This window comes from Leptodactylus fuscus, chromosome 3 (genome assembly GCF_031893055.1).
Source record: "Leptodactylus fuscus isolate aLepFus1 chromosome 3, aLepFus1.hap2, whole genome shotgun sequence".
NCBI lineage: Eukaryota > Metazoa > Chordata > Amphibia > Anura > Leptodactylidae > Leptodactylus > Leptodactylus fuscus.
This window is the reverse complement of record NC_134267.1, coordinates 201,937,358-201,953,711: the sequence shown is the minus strand read 5'-3', so window position 1 is coordinate 201,953,711 and position 16,354 is coordinate 201,937,358. Positions and strand designations below refer to the sequence as shown.

Below are 16,354 nucleotides of genomic sequence, written 5' to 3'. Positions count from 1 at the left end.
GGTAGATGGAAGTCGGGGTTATCCCAAGACTCGTGTGCATCTACAATGACTAACGACCTGTAGCACTGACATCCCACCTGATGAAGGTCCTAGGGAGACTGGTCCTGACACACCTCCAGTTTGCCTATCGGCCAGGCATTGGAGTAGATGACGCCATCATCCACCTTCTTCACAGAGCTCTCTCTCACCTGGAGAAACCTGGGAACACTGTGAGGATAATGTTATTTGATTTCTCCAGTGCGTTCAACACCATTCAGCCAGGGCTGTTGAGGGAGAAGCTGAACCTTGGTGGTGTGGACCATCACCTGTCCAACTGGATCCTAGACTACCTGACAAACCGCCCTCAGTATGTGAGAGCCCAGGACGGTGTGTCTGACACTGTGATCTGTAGTACGGGGGCACCACAAGGTACAGTTCTTGCCCCATTTCTCTTCACACTGTACACTGCTGACTTTAGGCACAACTCATCCAGCTGTTACTTACAGAAGTACTCCGATGACTCTGCTATAGTAGGCCTTATCACTCATGGTGACGATAAGGAATACAGATACTTAAACCGGGACTTTGTTGAATGGTGACAGCAGAACCAGCTCAGGATTAATGCTAGGAAGACCAAGGAGATGGTGGTGGACTTTAGTAAACGGAGAAAGTGCTCCGACCCCGGTGGAGATCCAACGAACATGCATTGAGAAAGTCAGGACCTATTAGTATCTGGGTGTGCTCCTCAATAATAAACTAGACTGGGCTGATCACCTGGAGGCGCTGCACAGAAAGGGTCACAGCAGACTCTACCTGCTCAGGAGGCTGAGGGCCTTCGGAGTCCAGGGGCCACTTCTTAGGGCCTTTTTCAACTCTGTGGTTGCTTCAGCCATCTTTTTCAGTGTGGCCTGCTGGGGGAGAAGTATATCAACCAGGGACAGAAATAGACTTGACAGGCTGATCAGAAGGGCCAGCTCTGTCCTGGGGAGCCCCCTGGACCCAGTACAAGTGGTGGGTGACAGAAGGATACTGCCTGTGGTCAGCTCCATGCGGGCGAACAAATCCCACCCCATGTATGAGACCTTGATGACACTTGGCAGCACTGTAAGTGACCGTCTGCTTCACCCCAAATGTGAGAAGGAGCGCTATCGCAAGTCCTTCCTTCCAACCACGACCCGGCTGTATAATCTACATCAGACCAAGCGAAGATCACTCCGCACAGGAAACTAATGATTATGACGTCTTCCTCTTTTCTTCTTCAGTTCCTTAGCTGTTATGGACTCCTAGTATATATTCTCTTCTCAGCTTATATATCTGTATTACTATGCTGCTGTAACACACTGACATTTCCCCACTGTGGAACTATTAATGGATTAAACTCTATGAAATTAAAGGATTAAAATCCATGAATCTCACACTTTTATTTATCAAATGAATCGCAAAATGAATAGAAAATATAGTCAAGACATTGACAAGGTTAGAAATAATGATTTTTATTTGAAATAATAATTTTCTCTTTGCTTTTGTCACAGAATGCTCATTTTGAAGCAATTCCAGCCTTTCAGACCTTTGGCATTCTAGCTGTTAATTTGCTGAGGTAAAATAAATTTCACCCCACGCTTCTAGAAGCCCCTCCCACAAGTTGGATTGGCTTGATGGGCACTTTTTGCGTACCATACGGTCAAGCTGCTCCCACAACAGCTCAATGGGGTTGAGATCTAGTGACTGGCCACTCCATTACAGATAGAATACCAGCTGCCTGCTTCTTCACTAAATAGTTCTTGCATAATTTGGAGGTGGCTTTGGGTCATTGTCCTGCTGTAGCATGAAATTGGCTCCAATCAAGTGCTGTCCACAGGGTATCGCATGGCGTTGCAAAATGCAGTGATAGCCTTCCTTATTCAAAATCCCTTTTACCTTGTACAAATCTCCCACTTTACCAGCACCAAAGCAACCCCAGATCATCACATTACCTCCACCATGCTGGACAGATGGTGTCAGGCTCTTCCAGCATCTTTTCAGTTGTTCTGCTTCTCACAAATGTTCTTCTGTCTGATCTCCTCTTCATTGCATTTTCAAGTGCATTTTGGTCCTGATTCTAATGCACTTCTCGCGTCAAAATCAGGACCAAAATACGCAGTCACTAGCCCCGTGTGAACTTGCCCTCACAGTTCACACAACAGCCAGAAGTCACTTTTCCTATGTAAGTCTCTGAGAGTCTGTATATTATGTTTTCATAGACTTAAATAGAAAACAGGTTGGATAGCTGGATAGTGTAAAGTTTGCACCCCATAAGTGAACAGTCCATTTCACGTGAGTATATTCTATACTAAAGAGGTGATTGTATTGAAAAACTTAGAAGTCTGCCAAAAAATCTGCCTAGTGTTATAAAATGATAAAAGTAGTAACACATTCCTATCCTAAAATATAATGGAACACATACAAGGGTAGAATACATGGGTCATGTGGTCTTTTTCTAATGTCAGTCTCCAGAGAGAGAGAGAGAGAGAGAGAGAGAGAGAGAGAGAGAATGGATGGATGGATGGATAGATAGGAGATAGATAGATAGATAGATAGATAGATAGATAGATAGATAGATAGATAGAGATATTGGAAATTCTTAACTGAAATAGTGGATGGATGAATGTGTAGGATTTGCAATTTACAAAGACCCCCATGAGTGTCAATATGTGGTGTATCTTGGGCTCCATTACAGAACCCCTATTCATTTTCCAGATGCTGGAAGAGTTGCTTATTTGTTTTACAGGTGTGTATGAAATAATGCTGCAATAGTGATCCAATATATGACTTTACATACTTTGGAGCCAAATACAAATTTATAGATCAGTGATATACAATACAGTCTTTTGTTGCTGCTGTTGTTGTTATTTTTATATTCAATATCTACTCATGGTGAAATATTTGTAGATTTTGCAAAAACATTATATGTAGAGCTAGCTGCCCACTAGACAGAAACGCTGAGATGCCATGGGAAAAATTGGGGCATTTTACAGTAAGGGCAAAGTAGATGAAATTCTAGCGAACCCCATGCGGTAAAACTGCAATGCAGACACACCGCAATTTCCAAAACCGGCACGTTAATTATACCTACGGAAACACCAGCGGTTTCCCCATAGGTAAAATTGTAACAGAAAGTCAGTGGAGGAAAACTAAGCAAACTTTCTGTCTAAAGTGCTGCAAGAAGAATCGTAGTGCGTTCCCACCACATTTCTGCGGGACGACCTGTGGGGCCTTAGCCTTAACCCTTTCCCGACATCCGCTGTACTATTACGGCAGATGCTGGGTGTTTAAACATAGCAGGAGCTCGGGAGCCAGGCAACTGTCATAGACACCAGGTGTCTATTGTTTTATACAGTAGACACCCAGCGCTAATGACCACAGTTGGTGCCCACAACGATCGTGGGCATTAACCCCTTAGGCGCCTTGGTCAAAGCTGACCAAGGCATCACTTTCCCAGCGGCGCATGGGCGCCGCCAGGTCTGGGATCACGTTGTCATGACAGTGGGGAGCCTTGTGAAGGCTTCCCGGCCTGTCATTCACTGGCTTCTATTGCAGGCTACTCTATGTAGCCTGCAATAGAAGCCACAATATATAGCAATGCATTGCAATGCATTAACATTGTAATGCATTGCCTTAGTGATCATACCCCTGGCGTTCAAGACCTCTAGGGGGGGTCTAACAAATGCATTAAAAAAAATTATAAAAAAAAATAAAAATTCAAATCACCCCCTTTCCCTAGAACACATATAAAAGTACAGAAATACTGTGAAACACATACATGTTAGGTATCCCTGTGTGCAAAAATTCCCGGTCTACAAATCTATAAAATATTTTTCCTTTACGGTAAACACCATAGCAGGAAAAAAGGTCAAAAGTAGCTAACCGCCATTTTTGCCTCTGATAAAAATTCAAATAAAAAGTGATCAAAGCAAAAGCAATTCCCCAAAATGGTAGAAGCCAAAAATACACTTGGTCCTGCATAAAAAATGCTCTATGCATCCCTGTGCATCGAAGTATAAAAAAGTTACGGGAGTCAGAAATTGGCGAGTTTTAGAAAAAAAAATAAAATTGGCACAGTATTGGATTTTTATTAAGGGGTTCAAATATAAATAAAACCATATAAATTTGGTATCCCTGGAATTACATCAAAACATAGAATACAAGTGACACCCCATTGTGGCTGTACAGTGAACGCTGTAAAAATGAAGCTCATAAAAATGTCGCACAAATGCACTTTTTCTTCAAATCCACTCCATTCTGAATATTTGTTCTGCAAACATTAAGACCTTATATGGCTCTGAGATCAGAAAAATAAAAAAATAAAGAAGTTATGGGGTTTGGAAGGAGGGAGGAGAGTCAAAAATGAAAAACCAAAATAAAAAAATGCCATTGGCAGGAAAGGGATAAAGAGCAATATTAAATTAAGGATGTCATGGTAATCTCCTGGTAATATTTCACTTCTCTTGCCCTACAGTTTAACTGGACATCACAACTATGAAGAAAGGACTAAGGATGTTGAGTGTTTCCCTGCTAATAGCAGCCATATGTCTTCTAATAAGAACTTATTTCAAACAGGATCAGAAATTCATGATTGATTTTCTTATTTCCAATGATTTTGTCACCAAATCATTAAATGAAGAAAAAATGAATGATAAAAATAATGATGATTTAAATATAACCAATCCAAATGTTCTCCTGATGGAAGGAAATAATATCTTATTTGTGGAAACCACAGATAGAATGGAGGAACCATCTTTGGTTTTGTGCTCAATTGAATCAGCGGCTCGAGTATATCCGGACAGACCAGTGGTCTTCTTCATGGAAGGTCTAGATGACATATTGACTTACAGTGATAAAATGAAAGCCCGAAGACAGTACCCAACCCTCGTACGTTTCAAAAATATCTACCTATTTCCTCTTAGATTTGAGAAATTATTTGCAGATACCCCATTTTTGCCTTGGTACAAGAAGGTAAGCCGTATACATCCTTAATCCTTACTAATATTATAAATGTGAAAGTTTGTGTGTTTGGATGTTTTGATTTTTGTTCCGCTTTCACGCCGCAATTCCCGAATGGATTTCAATGAAATTTCGCACATACCTAGAATGGCACCCGGGAAAGAACATAGGCGCCTCACAATCCCTGTATGTTGCCGCTTTGGCCATCTGAGAGCACCAAATTCACAGTCTGTGTAGGCTGCAAGACCTGAGCTGACGTCACCACGTCAGGTGTGGGGCTCTGATTGGACCAGGCCACTGCAGGAGCGGAGCTATAGAACTACAATCCGGCCGCACGCTGACATGAAGAACATGGCATCCTGCATGCCGGCAGTCGAGTGCTGCACATGCCGGCATCAGTGGAGCCCGCGTGCGGCATGGACTGGTGAGTCCGCCGGGGCCCCGGGAGTGTGGACCTCCGCAGCACGGTCTGCTAACCCTCTGCACCCCGGTAACCTCGGCACACGGGGAGCCCGGGGTGGGGTTAGCCCAGGGTCGCAGGTTCACATATTTACCACTTGTTCACATCTGCGTTGATATTCCATTCGGGGAAGTCCACATGGGGACCCCCAAATGGACTACTGAATGCATTTGCAAGCAGTGTGCAGTGAAAGTACATGGACCCCATAAACTATAATGGGGTCCGTGTGCTTGCTGTGAGATCTCTGCATGAATCATGTGGACAGAAAAGTAGATTGAGAACTACTCTCCTTTCCATATGTTCCCTGCGGAGATCTCGCAGCAAGCACACTGACCCTATTATAGTCTATGGGGATCCATGAGCTTTCACTGTACATTGCTTGCAATAGCATTTGGTATTCCATTTGGGGGGTCCCCATGCAGACTCCCCCGAACGGAATACCAATGCAAATGTGAACGAGGGGTTAGATATAAATCTGGAGGAAGTTTGCCTCACAATGCACATCATAATCCTTATTGGCATGGATTATCTGCCATGGATTATCTGTAGATCAATGCTTGGCAGGACTGCCAACATTTGTAAATTGCTGGACAGTCTGAAAAAAAAAAAAAAATTGATGTGTTTGTGATTTTTTTCCTAAGTATAAACTGCATATCTGGGTTATTATGAGTGTCATTATGTACAAACACAATAGCCAGAGAGTACCCTTCTTAAATTGAATCAACAAAAAACTCATGGATAAGTCTAACCCAAAACCACTAAAAGGGCATAATATTAGATATTAAAACTAGAGATGAGCGAACATTGTTTGGATCAGCCGATCCGAACAGCACGCACCCATAGAAATGAATGGAAGCACCTGTGACGCCGCTGGCAAAGTCAGTGTCACAGATGCTTCCATTCATTTCTATGGGTGCGTGCTGTTCGGATCGGCTGATCCAAACAGTGTTCGCTCATCTCTAACTAAACCCAACAAATCTTTGTTTCCTTGGTTAAAAGTTTTGTTAGCAAACAAGCCCCCACAAAAAAGGAAAATAAGTGTGTAAGGTGATTAAAACACTGTTCACACCGCACAGGATCGGCTAAAAAACCACCCCTAGGTGTTTGCGGCTCTCTCAAGCAATTATTGTACCTATGCCCAAGAGTGAACCAGTGATTAACTGAAAATATCTTGACTGAGTGTAAGATTTTTTGATCATGGATCCAAATAATTCAAGTTAGTATCTCAGGGGTAGTATCACTAATAATATTTTGTTAGTTGTCAGTGTAATCTACTTTCCCTGAGAGGCTGCCTTCACACGGAGTTTACGCTCCGCTCATTCTGAACGTAAACTCGTTCAGAGTGAGCGGCGTATCACATAGAAAGTAAAAGGTAAAAAAGCTTCCCATTGAGTTCAATGGGTAGTGCACGTATGCCAGCACCTATTGAAGTCAATGGGATCTGTTTTTTACGCCACTCACTCTGAACAAGTTGACGTTCAGAATGAGCGGAGCGTAAACTCTGTGTGAAGGCAGCCTAAATTTGGCTATGCTTCATAGGAATGGGGGAATGTGCCTATTGGATTTCACAATTTCTCCCATGTCTTGTCTTTTTCCTACATTTCAAAGCTACAAGTCGAATATCGCACCTATTTGACAGCCTAAAAACCTGGCTGCTGTTACACAGAGGTCCATTTTCTAGTGCTTTTTGAAGTGTGTTTTGGGTCATTGTCCTGCTGGAAGACCCATGACCTCTGAGGGAGACCCAGCTTTCTCACACTAGGCCCTACATTATGCTGCAAAATTTGTTGGTAGTCTTCAGACTTCATAGTGCCATGCACATGGTCAAGCAGTCCAGTGCCAGAGGCAGCAAAGCAACCCCAAAACATCAGGGAACCTCCGCCATGTTTGACAGTAGGGACCGTGTTCTTTTCTTTGAAGGCCTCTTTTTTTTCCTGTAAACTCTATGTTGATGCCTTTTCCCAAAAAGCTCTACTGTACTTTTGTCTCATCTGACCAGAGAACATTCTTCCAAAACGTTTTTGGCTTTCTCAGGTAAGTTTTGGCAAACTCCAGCCTGGCTTTTTTATGTCTCTGGGTAAGAAGTGAGGTTTACCTGGGTATCCTACCATACAGTCCCTTTTCATTCAGACGCCGACAGATAGTACAGGTTGACATAATAATGATAATATAATAATACCAAAGAATTTGTGATTGCAATCATTTTCTGGAAGAAAATGAGTATTATCTGACAGAATTGCAGGGGTGCCAATACTTTTGGCAAACACTGTAATAATCGGATGCCTAGGGAAGGTGAATAAAAATAACAAACACTGATACTCACCTTGCCTCACCTTTCCTGGGTATCCTGGCTCTGGCTGTATGCATCATCTTTGGCCATCTTCCCGAAATCTCTGCTGAGGCCTGTCATTTGTCCTCAGCAGTCATGTGGGGGTGCACTGATGTCATTATGCCGTTGTGCTTCATGTGACCTCTGGGGCCTGATCTTAGGCCTCAGGCCCATGACGGAAGATGCCGGAGTGGTGAGTATGCCGATTTACTATTTTAACCCCTTAAGGACGCAGGGTACTTTGAGCCTTAAGGCTCAGACCCTGTTTTTCAAATATGACTTCTTTTACTTTATGTGAGGATAGCTTCATAATGCATTTACCTATCCAGGTGATTCCAAGATTGTTTTTTCGTGACACATTGTAGTTTATGTTGGTAGTAAATTTTGGTCATTATACTTTGCGTTTGTTTGTTAAAAAAAGGACTTTACTAAACCCTTTAGGTGTTCCACAGGAATTAATGCAAAATGAAGGTGAAATTTCCAAAAGTCACTTTTTTTATGCACATTTTCCATTTCAAACCCCATTTTTCCGTAACAATGAAGGGGTTAACAGCAAAACATACCATAATATTTATTTCTCTGATTCTGCAGTTTGTAGAAATATCCCATATGTGGCCCTACTTTGCAACGTGACTCAATAAGTGTCCTCAGAAATCAAAGAGCACCTTTAGGCATTTCGGGCAGCAATTTCATTAGGATGGATTTTAGATACCATGTTGCATTTAACGAGTCCTAGAAGTACCACAATAGTGGGAAACCTCCAAAACTGACCCCATTTTGGAAACTGCACCCCTCAAAGAATTTATCAGGGGGTGTAGTGAGTATTAGTATCCCAGACGTGAACGCACAGCGGATGGTGAAGAGGTAATATGTAAGCGGTGCGGAGGACATTGGAAGCACCAAATTCCCTACTATGTCTCAGTAGCTCCTATGATTGGGGGGTCACTTTGGGGGTCTCTTCTATTGTTTTTTTTTTTCTTGTAAGCTGCAAAACTGGTCTGTACCCTGACATACGCTCGCACTGCTTATATATTCCCCTCCTGACGCATTTGGTGATTTTGTTTTTTTTTGTCTTCACATTATTCAAGCTATATTTTTTTTATTTTTGTGTTGATGTGGCCATATGAGTGCTTTTATTTTTCCGGGATATGATGCATTTTGTAATGACACCATTTTTGAGTGCCTATAGCTTATTGGCTATTTTTTATTAACTCTTTTTTTGCTGGATAAAAAAAAAAAAAAAAATCAATTCTGGCATTGCATTTTACTTTTTAAATGTTTTTCCACATGGCGTACAGCATAAGTATCATGTGAACTATATTCTGCGGGTCGGTACGGTTACGGTGATACGTCATTTATAGGTTTTTTTATGCATTAGTAATTTTGCCGAACAAAAACTCATTTGAGGACATAAATCAATGTTTTTGGCATCGCCATCTTCTGAGATGCGTAACATTTTTATTTTTCGATTGACAGAGTTGGTTGAGGGCTTATTTTTTGCGAGACAACCTGTGCTTTTCATTGGTACTATTTTGGTGTACATATGACTTTTTGATCACTTTTTATAGCATATTTTTTAAGGTGAGATGGCAAAAAAATCATTATTTCCCGCGGTTTTTTTCCGTTTTTTTTCTCGACATTTACCATATAGGTGAAATAATGCTTTAGTTTTATGGTACAGGTTGTTACGGACGTGGTGATACCAAATATGCATTGTTTTTATTATTTTTTAGGTGTTTTTTTTTATAATAACTCATTTGCTATAGAAAAAGGGAATTTTGGGGCTTTATTAATTTATTTATTTATTTCACACACTTTATTTATTTATTTTTCACACTTTTTTCACATTTTTTATTTGTCCTATTAGTGTACTTGAACCAACAATACTCTGATTGCTGGTCCAGTACTATAGCATGCAATACACGTGTATTGCAGGCTATATAGGAAGTGTGTCTATGCAGACGCACAGACACACTTCCGGGCATCACGCAGGATCACCAGGTAAGTGGGGGTCCTAGCAGTCCGGGGTCACTAACCAGACCCCGGGCTACATAAAATTCATCAGGGCACCCCCCGATCTCGCCGAGGGGGGTGCCCAGGGGAAGGGGGGGGTGATGTCACAGAAAACGCTCTCGATGTCGCGGACATGTGTCCGCGGCATCGGAAGGGTTAATACCGCCGATCGGAGCAGAGCTCCGACCGGCAGTTCACATGGGCAACTCGTCCTGGCCCTCGGCTGTGTAATGCAGCCGAGTGCCGGGTGTAATAACCTGAGCGCGAACGTGCTACTTGCCAGGACGTACTATTACTGACCAGAGCGTTAAGGGGTTAAATCATCTCCCTGGGCTAATATCTATTGAAAAGGGGCCCAGTGACATGCTGGGGCCCCATTGAATTTAAAATATGCATTGTGGTTAGGGAATCAGGCTTTGGCCAAGCACTGTCACAGTGGTACTGGGCCCCGGCAATCTCCAGCTGGCCGCAGGCCCTGTGCCTTGCCCGGCCGGTCGTGGTTGAACTCCCTACGACCACAATCATTACGCCTCTGCTCACACTCACCTACATTTCTTCACATTATGCTAAAGAACATCTAGATATCATGTCCTGACATTCTCCAATGTCTGGATATACTGTACAGTGCCTCCTGGAGGCCAAAGCAGAAGCGAGTCTGGACAGGATTGTGGATAGGTGAGTAAAATATATATTTTTTTTAATGTAGATTGTGAGCCCATATAGGGCTCACAATGTACTTTTTTCCTCTATCAGTACTTCTTTGGACTATGGGAGGAAATCAATAAAAACATGGGGAGAACATACAAACTCCTGGCAGATGCTTGTCCTTGGAAGGCTTTGAACCCAGGACTCCAGCACTGCAAGGCTGCAATGCTAACCATTGAGTCACCGTGTTGCCCTGCTTGAGAAAAATATTGGGTACATGTTGTAATAATCCAATTGGTAGTAGTCAATTTAAAAAAGAAATGTCATACAACCTACTGCTGCGGTGTTCATGTGATCTCGAGGGCCCTGCATAATTCTGTGGGTTGCATTATGGCCAAACCTGTCCCTGTTTTTTCCATTATGTGTGATGTATCATCCCTGAGCTAAAGCTAGTTACTCATAAAGTGGGCAGGTATACAAACTAATCGTGTGTCTGTACTGAAAGACTTATTCTCTATCCTTGGCACAGAACTGGTTGGTCTGGAGGCAGGTTCAGGCATACCATTTCATATAAATGAATATTCACAATCATTATGTAATTGGCAAAGTTTCAGGACTGTAGCAATTGGCATAATTAAATAAGCATTGGGACCAGCATTTTTTACTTTGCTGTTCCGTCAGCCAGAGAAGTTCTCTATGCTGTGGGCTCAGATCTACTACACAGCAAAAACAAGGTACTAGATAACAGTTAGCAGCTACTACCCAGCCAATATATAGAGGAGACATCTGCTGCTTCCTCTGGTAGGCAGGCAAGTAGTGATGAGGAGAGTGGCGTGGGAGCTGGTGTTGCAGGCAGTCAGGCTCCTGCCTTAGAGACCATTAAGGAAGACATCAGTGACCTGCAGACAGTAGTGGATGATGATGGAGCCGATCGTAATTGGGAGCCGGGTGAATGGAGAATAGGGTCGCAGCTTTCGCATGAGACAGTGGTGGAACCAGCAAGATGGTAGCATGGCCAGGAGTCACCAGGGTGGCAGCAGTGGGAGGTCTGGAGCCAAATGTGCCCAGAGTAGATCTCCTGCTTTGCAGGAAACTACCTGCCCGAAAAGCAGTGGCACAGGAGTTCGCAGAGGCAATGGCGGTAGCAGTCAGTCAGTGCAGAGTGTTGGGGGTAAAATTGCCTACTCAGTGGTGTGACAGTTTTTTATTAAGCTGCCAGGAGAGGTGAACATGGCCATATATCGAATCTGTGGGCAGAAGGAGAAGCGTAGCCAGGGTGCCAATGTTTGGCACCACAAGCCTGCATCAACATATGCAGAGTCACAATAAATTGGCCTGGAAGAACCATGCATCACCCAGTGGCATGCACAGCATTTCAGGCAGTCAAGGCTCCACCACCTTAGTCGAAGGAAGCCGTGTGTCCTTCCCAACACCTGCTGGTCTTGATGCTCCTGCTCCTCCTCCTAGTCAGTCATACCGAAGTAATTGAAGAGACAACAGCATGTGTGCACTCATCCAATGGTGCAAAAGCTGAACGTGCTCCTGTCCAAGGTGCTGGCGCTGCAGTCCCTCCCTTTCCAAGAGGGGGAATCTGCACCTTTCATAGAACTGATGGCTTGTGCTGAGCTGAGAGGGAGAGTCCCAAGCCATTATTTCTTTGCTGAGCTGAGCTGGAAGAGGATGAGGAGGACATTGGAGCACAAGCAATGTGTAGTGAAATGGATGGTTTATCTACACAGGTGACAGGACAGGAGGAGCAGGAGCAGCCGGAAAAGCTAGAGGGAGATGAGAAAGACGAGGCAGATGACCCAGATACACCATGGCAGTATGCAATGGAGATGGATGCAGCAAGTACCTCCTAGTCACTTGCTCAAATGGCCTGATGCATGCTCATTTGCTTGAGTAGTGACAACTGAATTGTCACCATTTTGCAGAGGAATGATTGGCTCATCACCAAATTAGACTCTCCAGTCAAAAATAGGGGCTTTTTTTTTGCACCCACTGAGAGGGAGGACTAACTAAACTACTATGGAGACATCTGCGCTAGCGTTTATCCTCTCACAGGTCTGACTGGGGACCGGAGTGATCACCATGCACTGGCATGGCAGCTGTGGATTGGGGACAGGGGGGCCGGAGCAGTATCAGCTCTCTCAGCAGCCTGAGTGTAGAGTCGCTGATGAGTAGCGTTCTTCACCCGCATAGTGAAGTGAAGAAACTACTCATCAGCAGAACCTGAACCAGCAGGTGGTGTCATACTTTGAGTACACCCTTCCACCCATCATCACAGATCTGCTGGACTACTAGGCAGCCAAAATGGATTTGTGGCTGCAACTGGCAGAGTTTACCCTGGAAAAGCTGTCCTGCCCAGCCAGTAGTGTGGCATTAGAGTGGGTGTTAGTGCGGTGGGGGCCATAGTTACACCAAGGAGAACCCCCCTGTCCATTTAAAATGTAGAGAGTAATCTTGACAGCATTGTCACTACTAATAGTACTATTAGTCAAAATTATATTATCTTCATGGGAAAACTTGAAATATTATACTTGCACTTATAGTACTTATAGTAGTATTGTACTAATAGTATAATTAATCTTCCACCCATTATTGTTATTTTTATTTTTTTAGGTGGACCCTAAAAAAGAAGATTACTGGACTCTAGTTAAATCAGATGCCTGCAGACTTGCAATAATGTGGAAGTATGGAGGCATTTATATGGATACTGATGTTATATCTATACAGCCAATTCCTCAAGACCATTTTCTAGCAGCTGAATCTGACCTTTATACCAGCAGTGCTGTTTTTGGGCTATCTGCACATCATAATTTAACTTGGGAGTTCATGCTAAATTTTGTACAGAATTATAGAGGAAATGTATGGGGACACCAAGGACCAACACTTTTCACACGTATTGTGAAGAAACATTGTGGCATGCCCAAGTTTAAATCCACAGAGGATACAGAGTGTGCAAATATCGCCTACTTAAATCCACAACGATTTTATCCTATCTTGAGTCCATATTGGAGAGAATATTTTAGAGTATGGGACATATTTCCAACCTTCAATAATTCATATGCTCTTCATCTGTGGAACTACAGGAATAAAAATCAAGAAACTATGGTCCCAGGGTCTAACACGCTGGTGGAACATCTCTATAAACAATACTGTCCCACCACCTATAAAGCAATTGCGAAGAAAAAACCTACTTATCTTTATCTAGCAAAAGGGAAAAAGGGTTAAGACATCCACGCTAAGCAGTGATATTGCCACCCCTATGTTTTGAAGCAGGGCTTTGAAACTGAGACTCTTATTTGTTACTGCGTGCCATTCCTTCAGTTTTCTCATTTGAAAAGTGATTTATATTGTATATATATTTTTGTTAATTTATCACAAACTAAAATAATGACTCTGAAACAATATGTATAACGGTATCGGGGTATTTAATGTAATGCAGTTTAAAACCTGTTATATTAATATTCAATATTTGCTATAATAATTGAATATAATAAGGTATGATTAAAATAATTCCTAACAATTGTTTAAAAATCCTTTTCATGGTGCAAAGTGGATTTCAATTTCTGTTAACATCTACATAGGTCAGAGATAACTTGAATTAATTCCGCTCTATTCCGCTCCTCCTCCGCCCCCCTCCCCTCTGGAATAGCAGCATCGCTCCTGCCACTGCAGGCTTCACCTGTGGCGGCGTCTACACTCCCCGGCATCCGCCTCTCTATTACAGCGGATGCCGGGTCTGTATTGGTGGCCCCTTCCCTCCCCCCAAAGTGTAAACTACCCCTCTCCAGGCTCGCTCCCGTGCACTTAGCCCCTCCTCCCTCCCCCCTGAGAGCAGCAGATACATCACTTGACTTATGATCAGCTAAGTCAAGGGATGTGTAAAAAAAAAATGAATAAAGTAAGATAGTGGACAAACAAAGCAGTTTTGCTGAAGCAGTGTATTTAGGAAAAGTCTTACATTCACATTAACAAGCAGTATAGATAGGATCCTTGTGATGGGACAACCCTTTAATGTAGCAACCACTGAAGGACGCTCCCCCTTGGTTTAATTTATGCAAGTCCTTGAAGGTCCTTTGCTCCGTGCCTCATTTTGCCAATGCAAATGTATTGGTTAAGGAACCAATTGGGGCCCCTGACAATACATTTATATTAACAAAATGACCCTGAGTTGGACCCTGACTCGACTATAAGCCGAGGGGGACTTTTTCAGCATAAAAACTGTGCTGAAAAAGTCGGCTGATACTCGAGTATATACGGTATATAGTGTGAGAAAGTGAAGGGTGTGGTCTGGGAGAACCAGCGCCGCACCTCTAATGAGGTGAGGTGAGGTGACAGACTAAAGTAACTCCGGAGAGCAGCTGCTCTTAAAATAACCCGAGCAGCCTTCTCCTTCCCTGGTTTAGATCTCTCCGTCTAAGCACAGGCAGCGTCATCACGCCGCCGCCTACGCTAAGACGCAGACGTCTTACTGCCAGGTGAAGAGGAGGCCGCTATATGCTGTAGTATCCCCAGCAGGTAGTGGCCTATTTACTGCTGGCCCCACTTCCCCTTGTACTATAGGCCGCTGGGGGTGGCAGATAGCAAGCCCGGGCCCAGACCGTGATCCCACTACTGCTATTATTATACTCAGGGCTCTTTTCAGAAACCTGAGTATGATAATTGGAGACCCAGGGGAGGTGAGAGAACATAATAAACACTGTTACTCACCTCTCCGGGATCCGATGTTAATCCTAGCAGGCTTTGGGCCTATATGGTAATGTCACAGATGTTACGTGGTCTGGGATATTGCCATATAGGCCCGAAGCTTGTACTAGTAGTAATAGCCTGCTACTGCTAGCACAGGCTTTGGGCCTGTATGGCAACAGGCATTGACAGCTGCCACAGGCTTTGGGCCTGTATGGTACTGCTAGCACAGGCTTTGGGCCTATATGGTAATATCCCAGACCATGTGACGTCATTACCATATAGGTCTGAAGCCTGCTGGGATTAACATCGGATCCCGGAGAGGTGAGTAACACTGTTTATTATGTTCTCTCACTTCCTCTAGTTCTTGGGTGTGCAACTGTGGGACATAATAGTTGGGTGGGCAACTGTGAGGCATAGTAGAGCTTGAAGCGTTCACTGTGGCCCCTTTAACCTCTATTATGCCCCACAGAGGCCCCCCTGCAACCTCTATTATGCCCCACAGTCTATTGTGCCACTGAGGGGCATAATGTAGGCTGCAGGGGCCGCTGTGGTATATATATATATATATATATATAGAGAGAGAGAGAGAGAGAGAGAGAGAGAGAGAGGTTGGTTGCATGGAGAAGTGAGGAGTCAAAGATGTCTGTGCTGCAAACTTTACAGAATCAAGTCACAGCTGGAAGAAGTGGTCATGGCGGTCCAAAGAGAAGAGACGGGAAATGTGGGAAGACGTCTCCTTTGAGTATTACTGCACAAAATATTACTGCATTGTATTTATTGTAATGATACCGCTAGCACCCCCAACCACAGCCACCCCCCCCCCCCCCCCCGCTTCCTGAGGCGGATGATCAAAAGATGAACACCACCACCCCCTGCCCTGGACTTAATACAGGGGGGGGAAGTGGCGTCTTTTGATCATCCACCTCAGGCAGCAGAGAGGCTAGGTTCACCATTGGGGAGAATGGGTGTGTTCCAGTCAGGCCGCTAAAGGGTGTATGGTAAAAACCCACAGCAGGGAGGTCAGATGTCTAATTAAGGCAGACATCCTAGGAGTGTGTTGGACATTGCCAAAGAAACATGGGAGCAAAACCCACCCCCCACAAAAGTGTTATTGAACATATCGCTGGTATGCAGGATAGGATAGCGGCCGTTATGCCCATAGTTAGAGAGCATCTGCAGGAGGCCTAAAAGGCTCTGTCACGGAGCAAAGGTATACGTCTTCCTCCGGATGGTCTTTTGAATCAACACGGACG

General features: G+C 43.8%; 1 protein-coding gene across 1 annotated transcript; it reads left to right on the top strand.

Annotated features, from left to right (window-relative positions):
• The first annotated feature begins 4,671 nt into the window (after nt 1-4,671).
• Nucleotides 4,672-13,640, top strand: LOC142196925 (alpha-1,4-N-acetylglucosaminyltransferase-like). Its single transcript, XM_075266903.1, has 2 exons — nt 4,672-4,971; nt 13,029-13,640. The coding sequence occupies exons 1-2, from the start codon at nt 4,699-4,701 to the stop codon at nt 13,638-13,640; spliced, it is 885 nt and encodes a 294-aa protein (XP_075123004.1). The 5' UTR covers nt 4,672-4,698.
• Nucleotides 13,641-16,354: the final 2,714 nt, after the last annotated feature.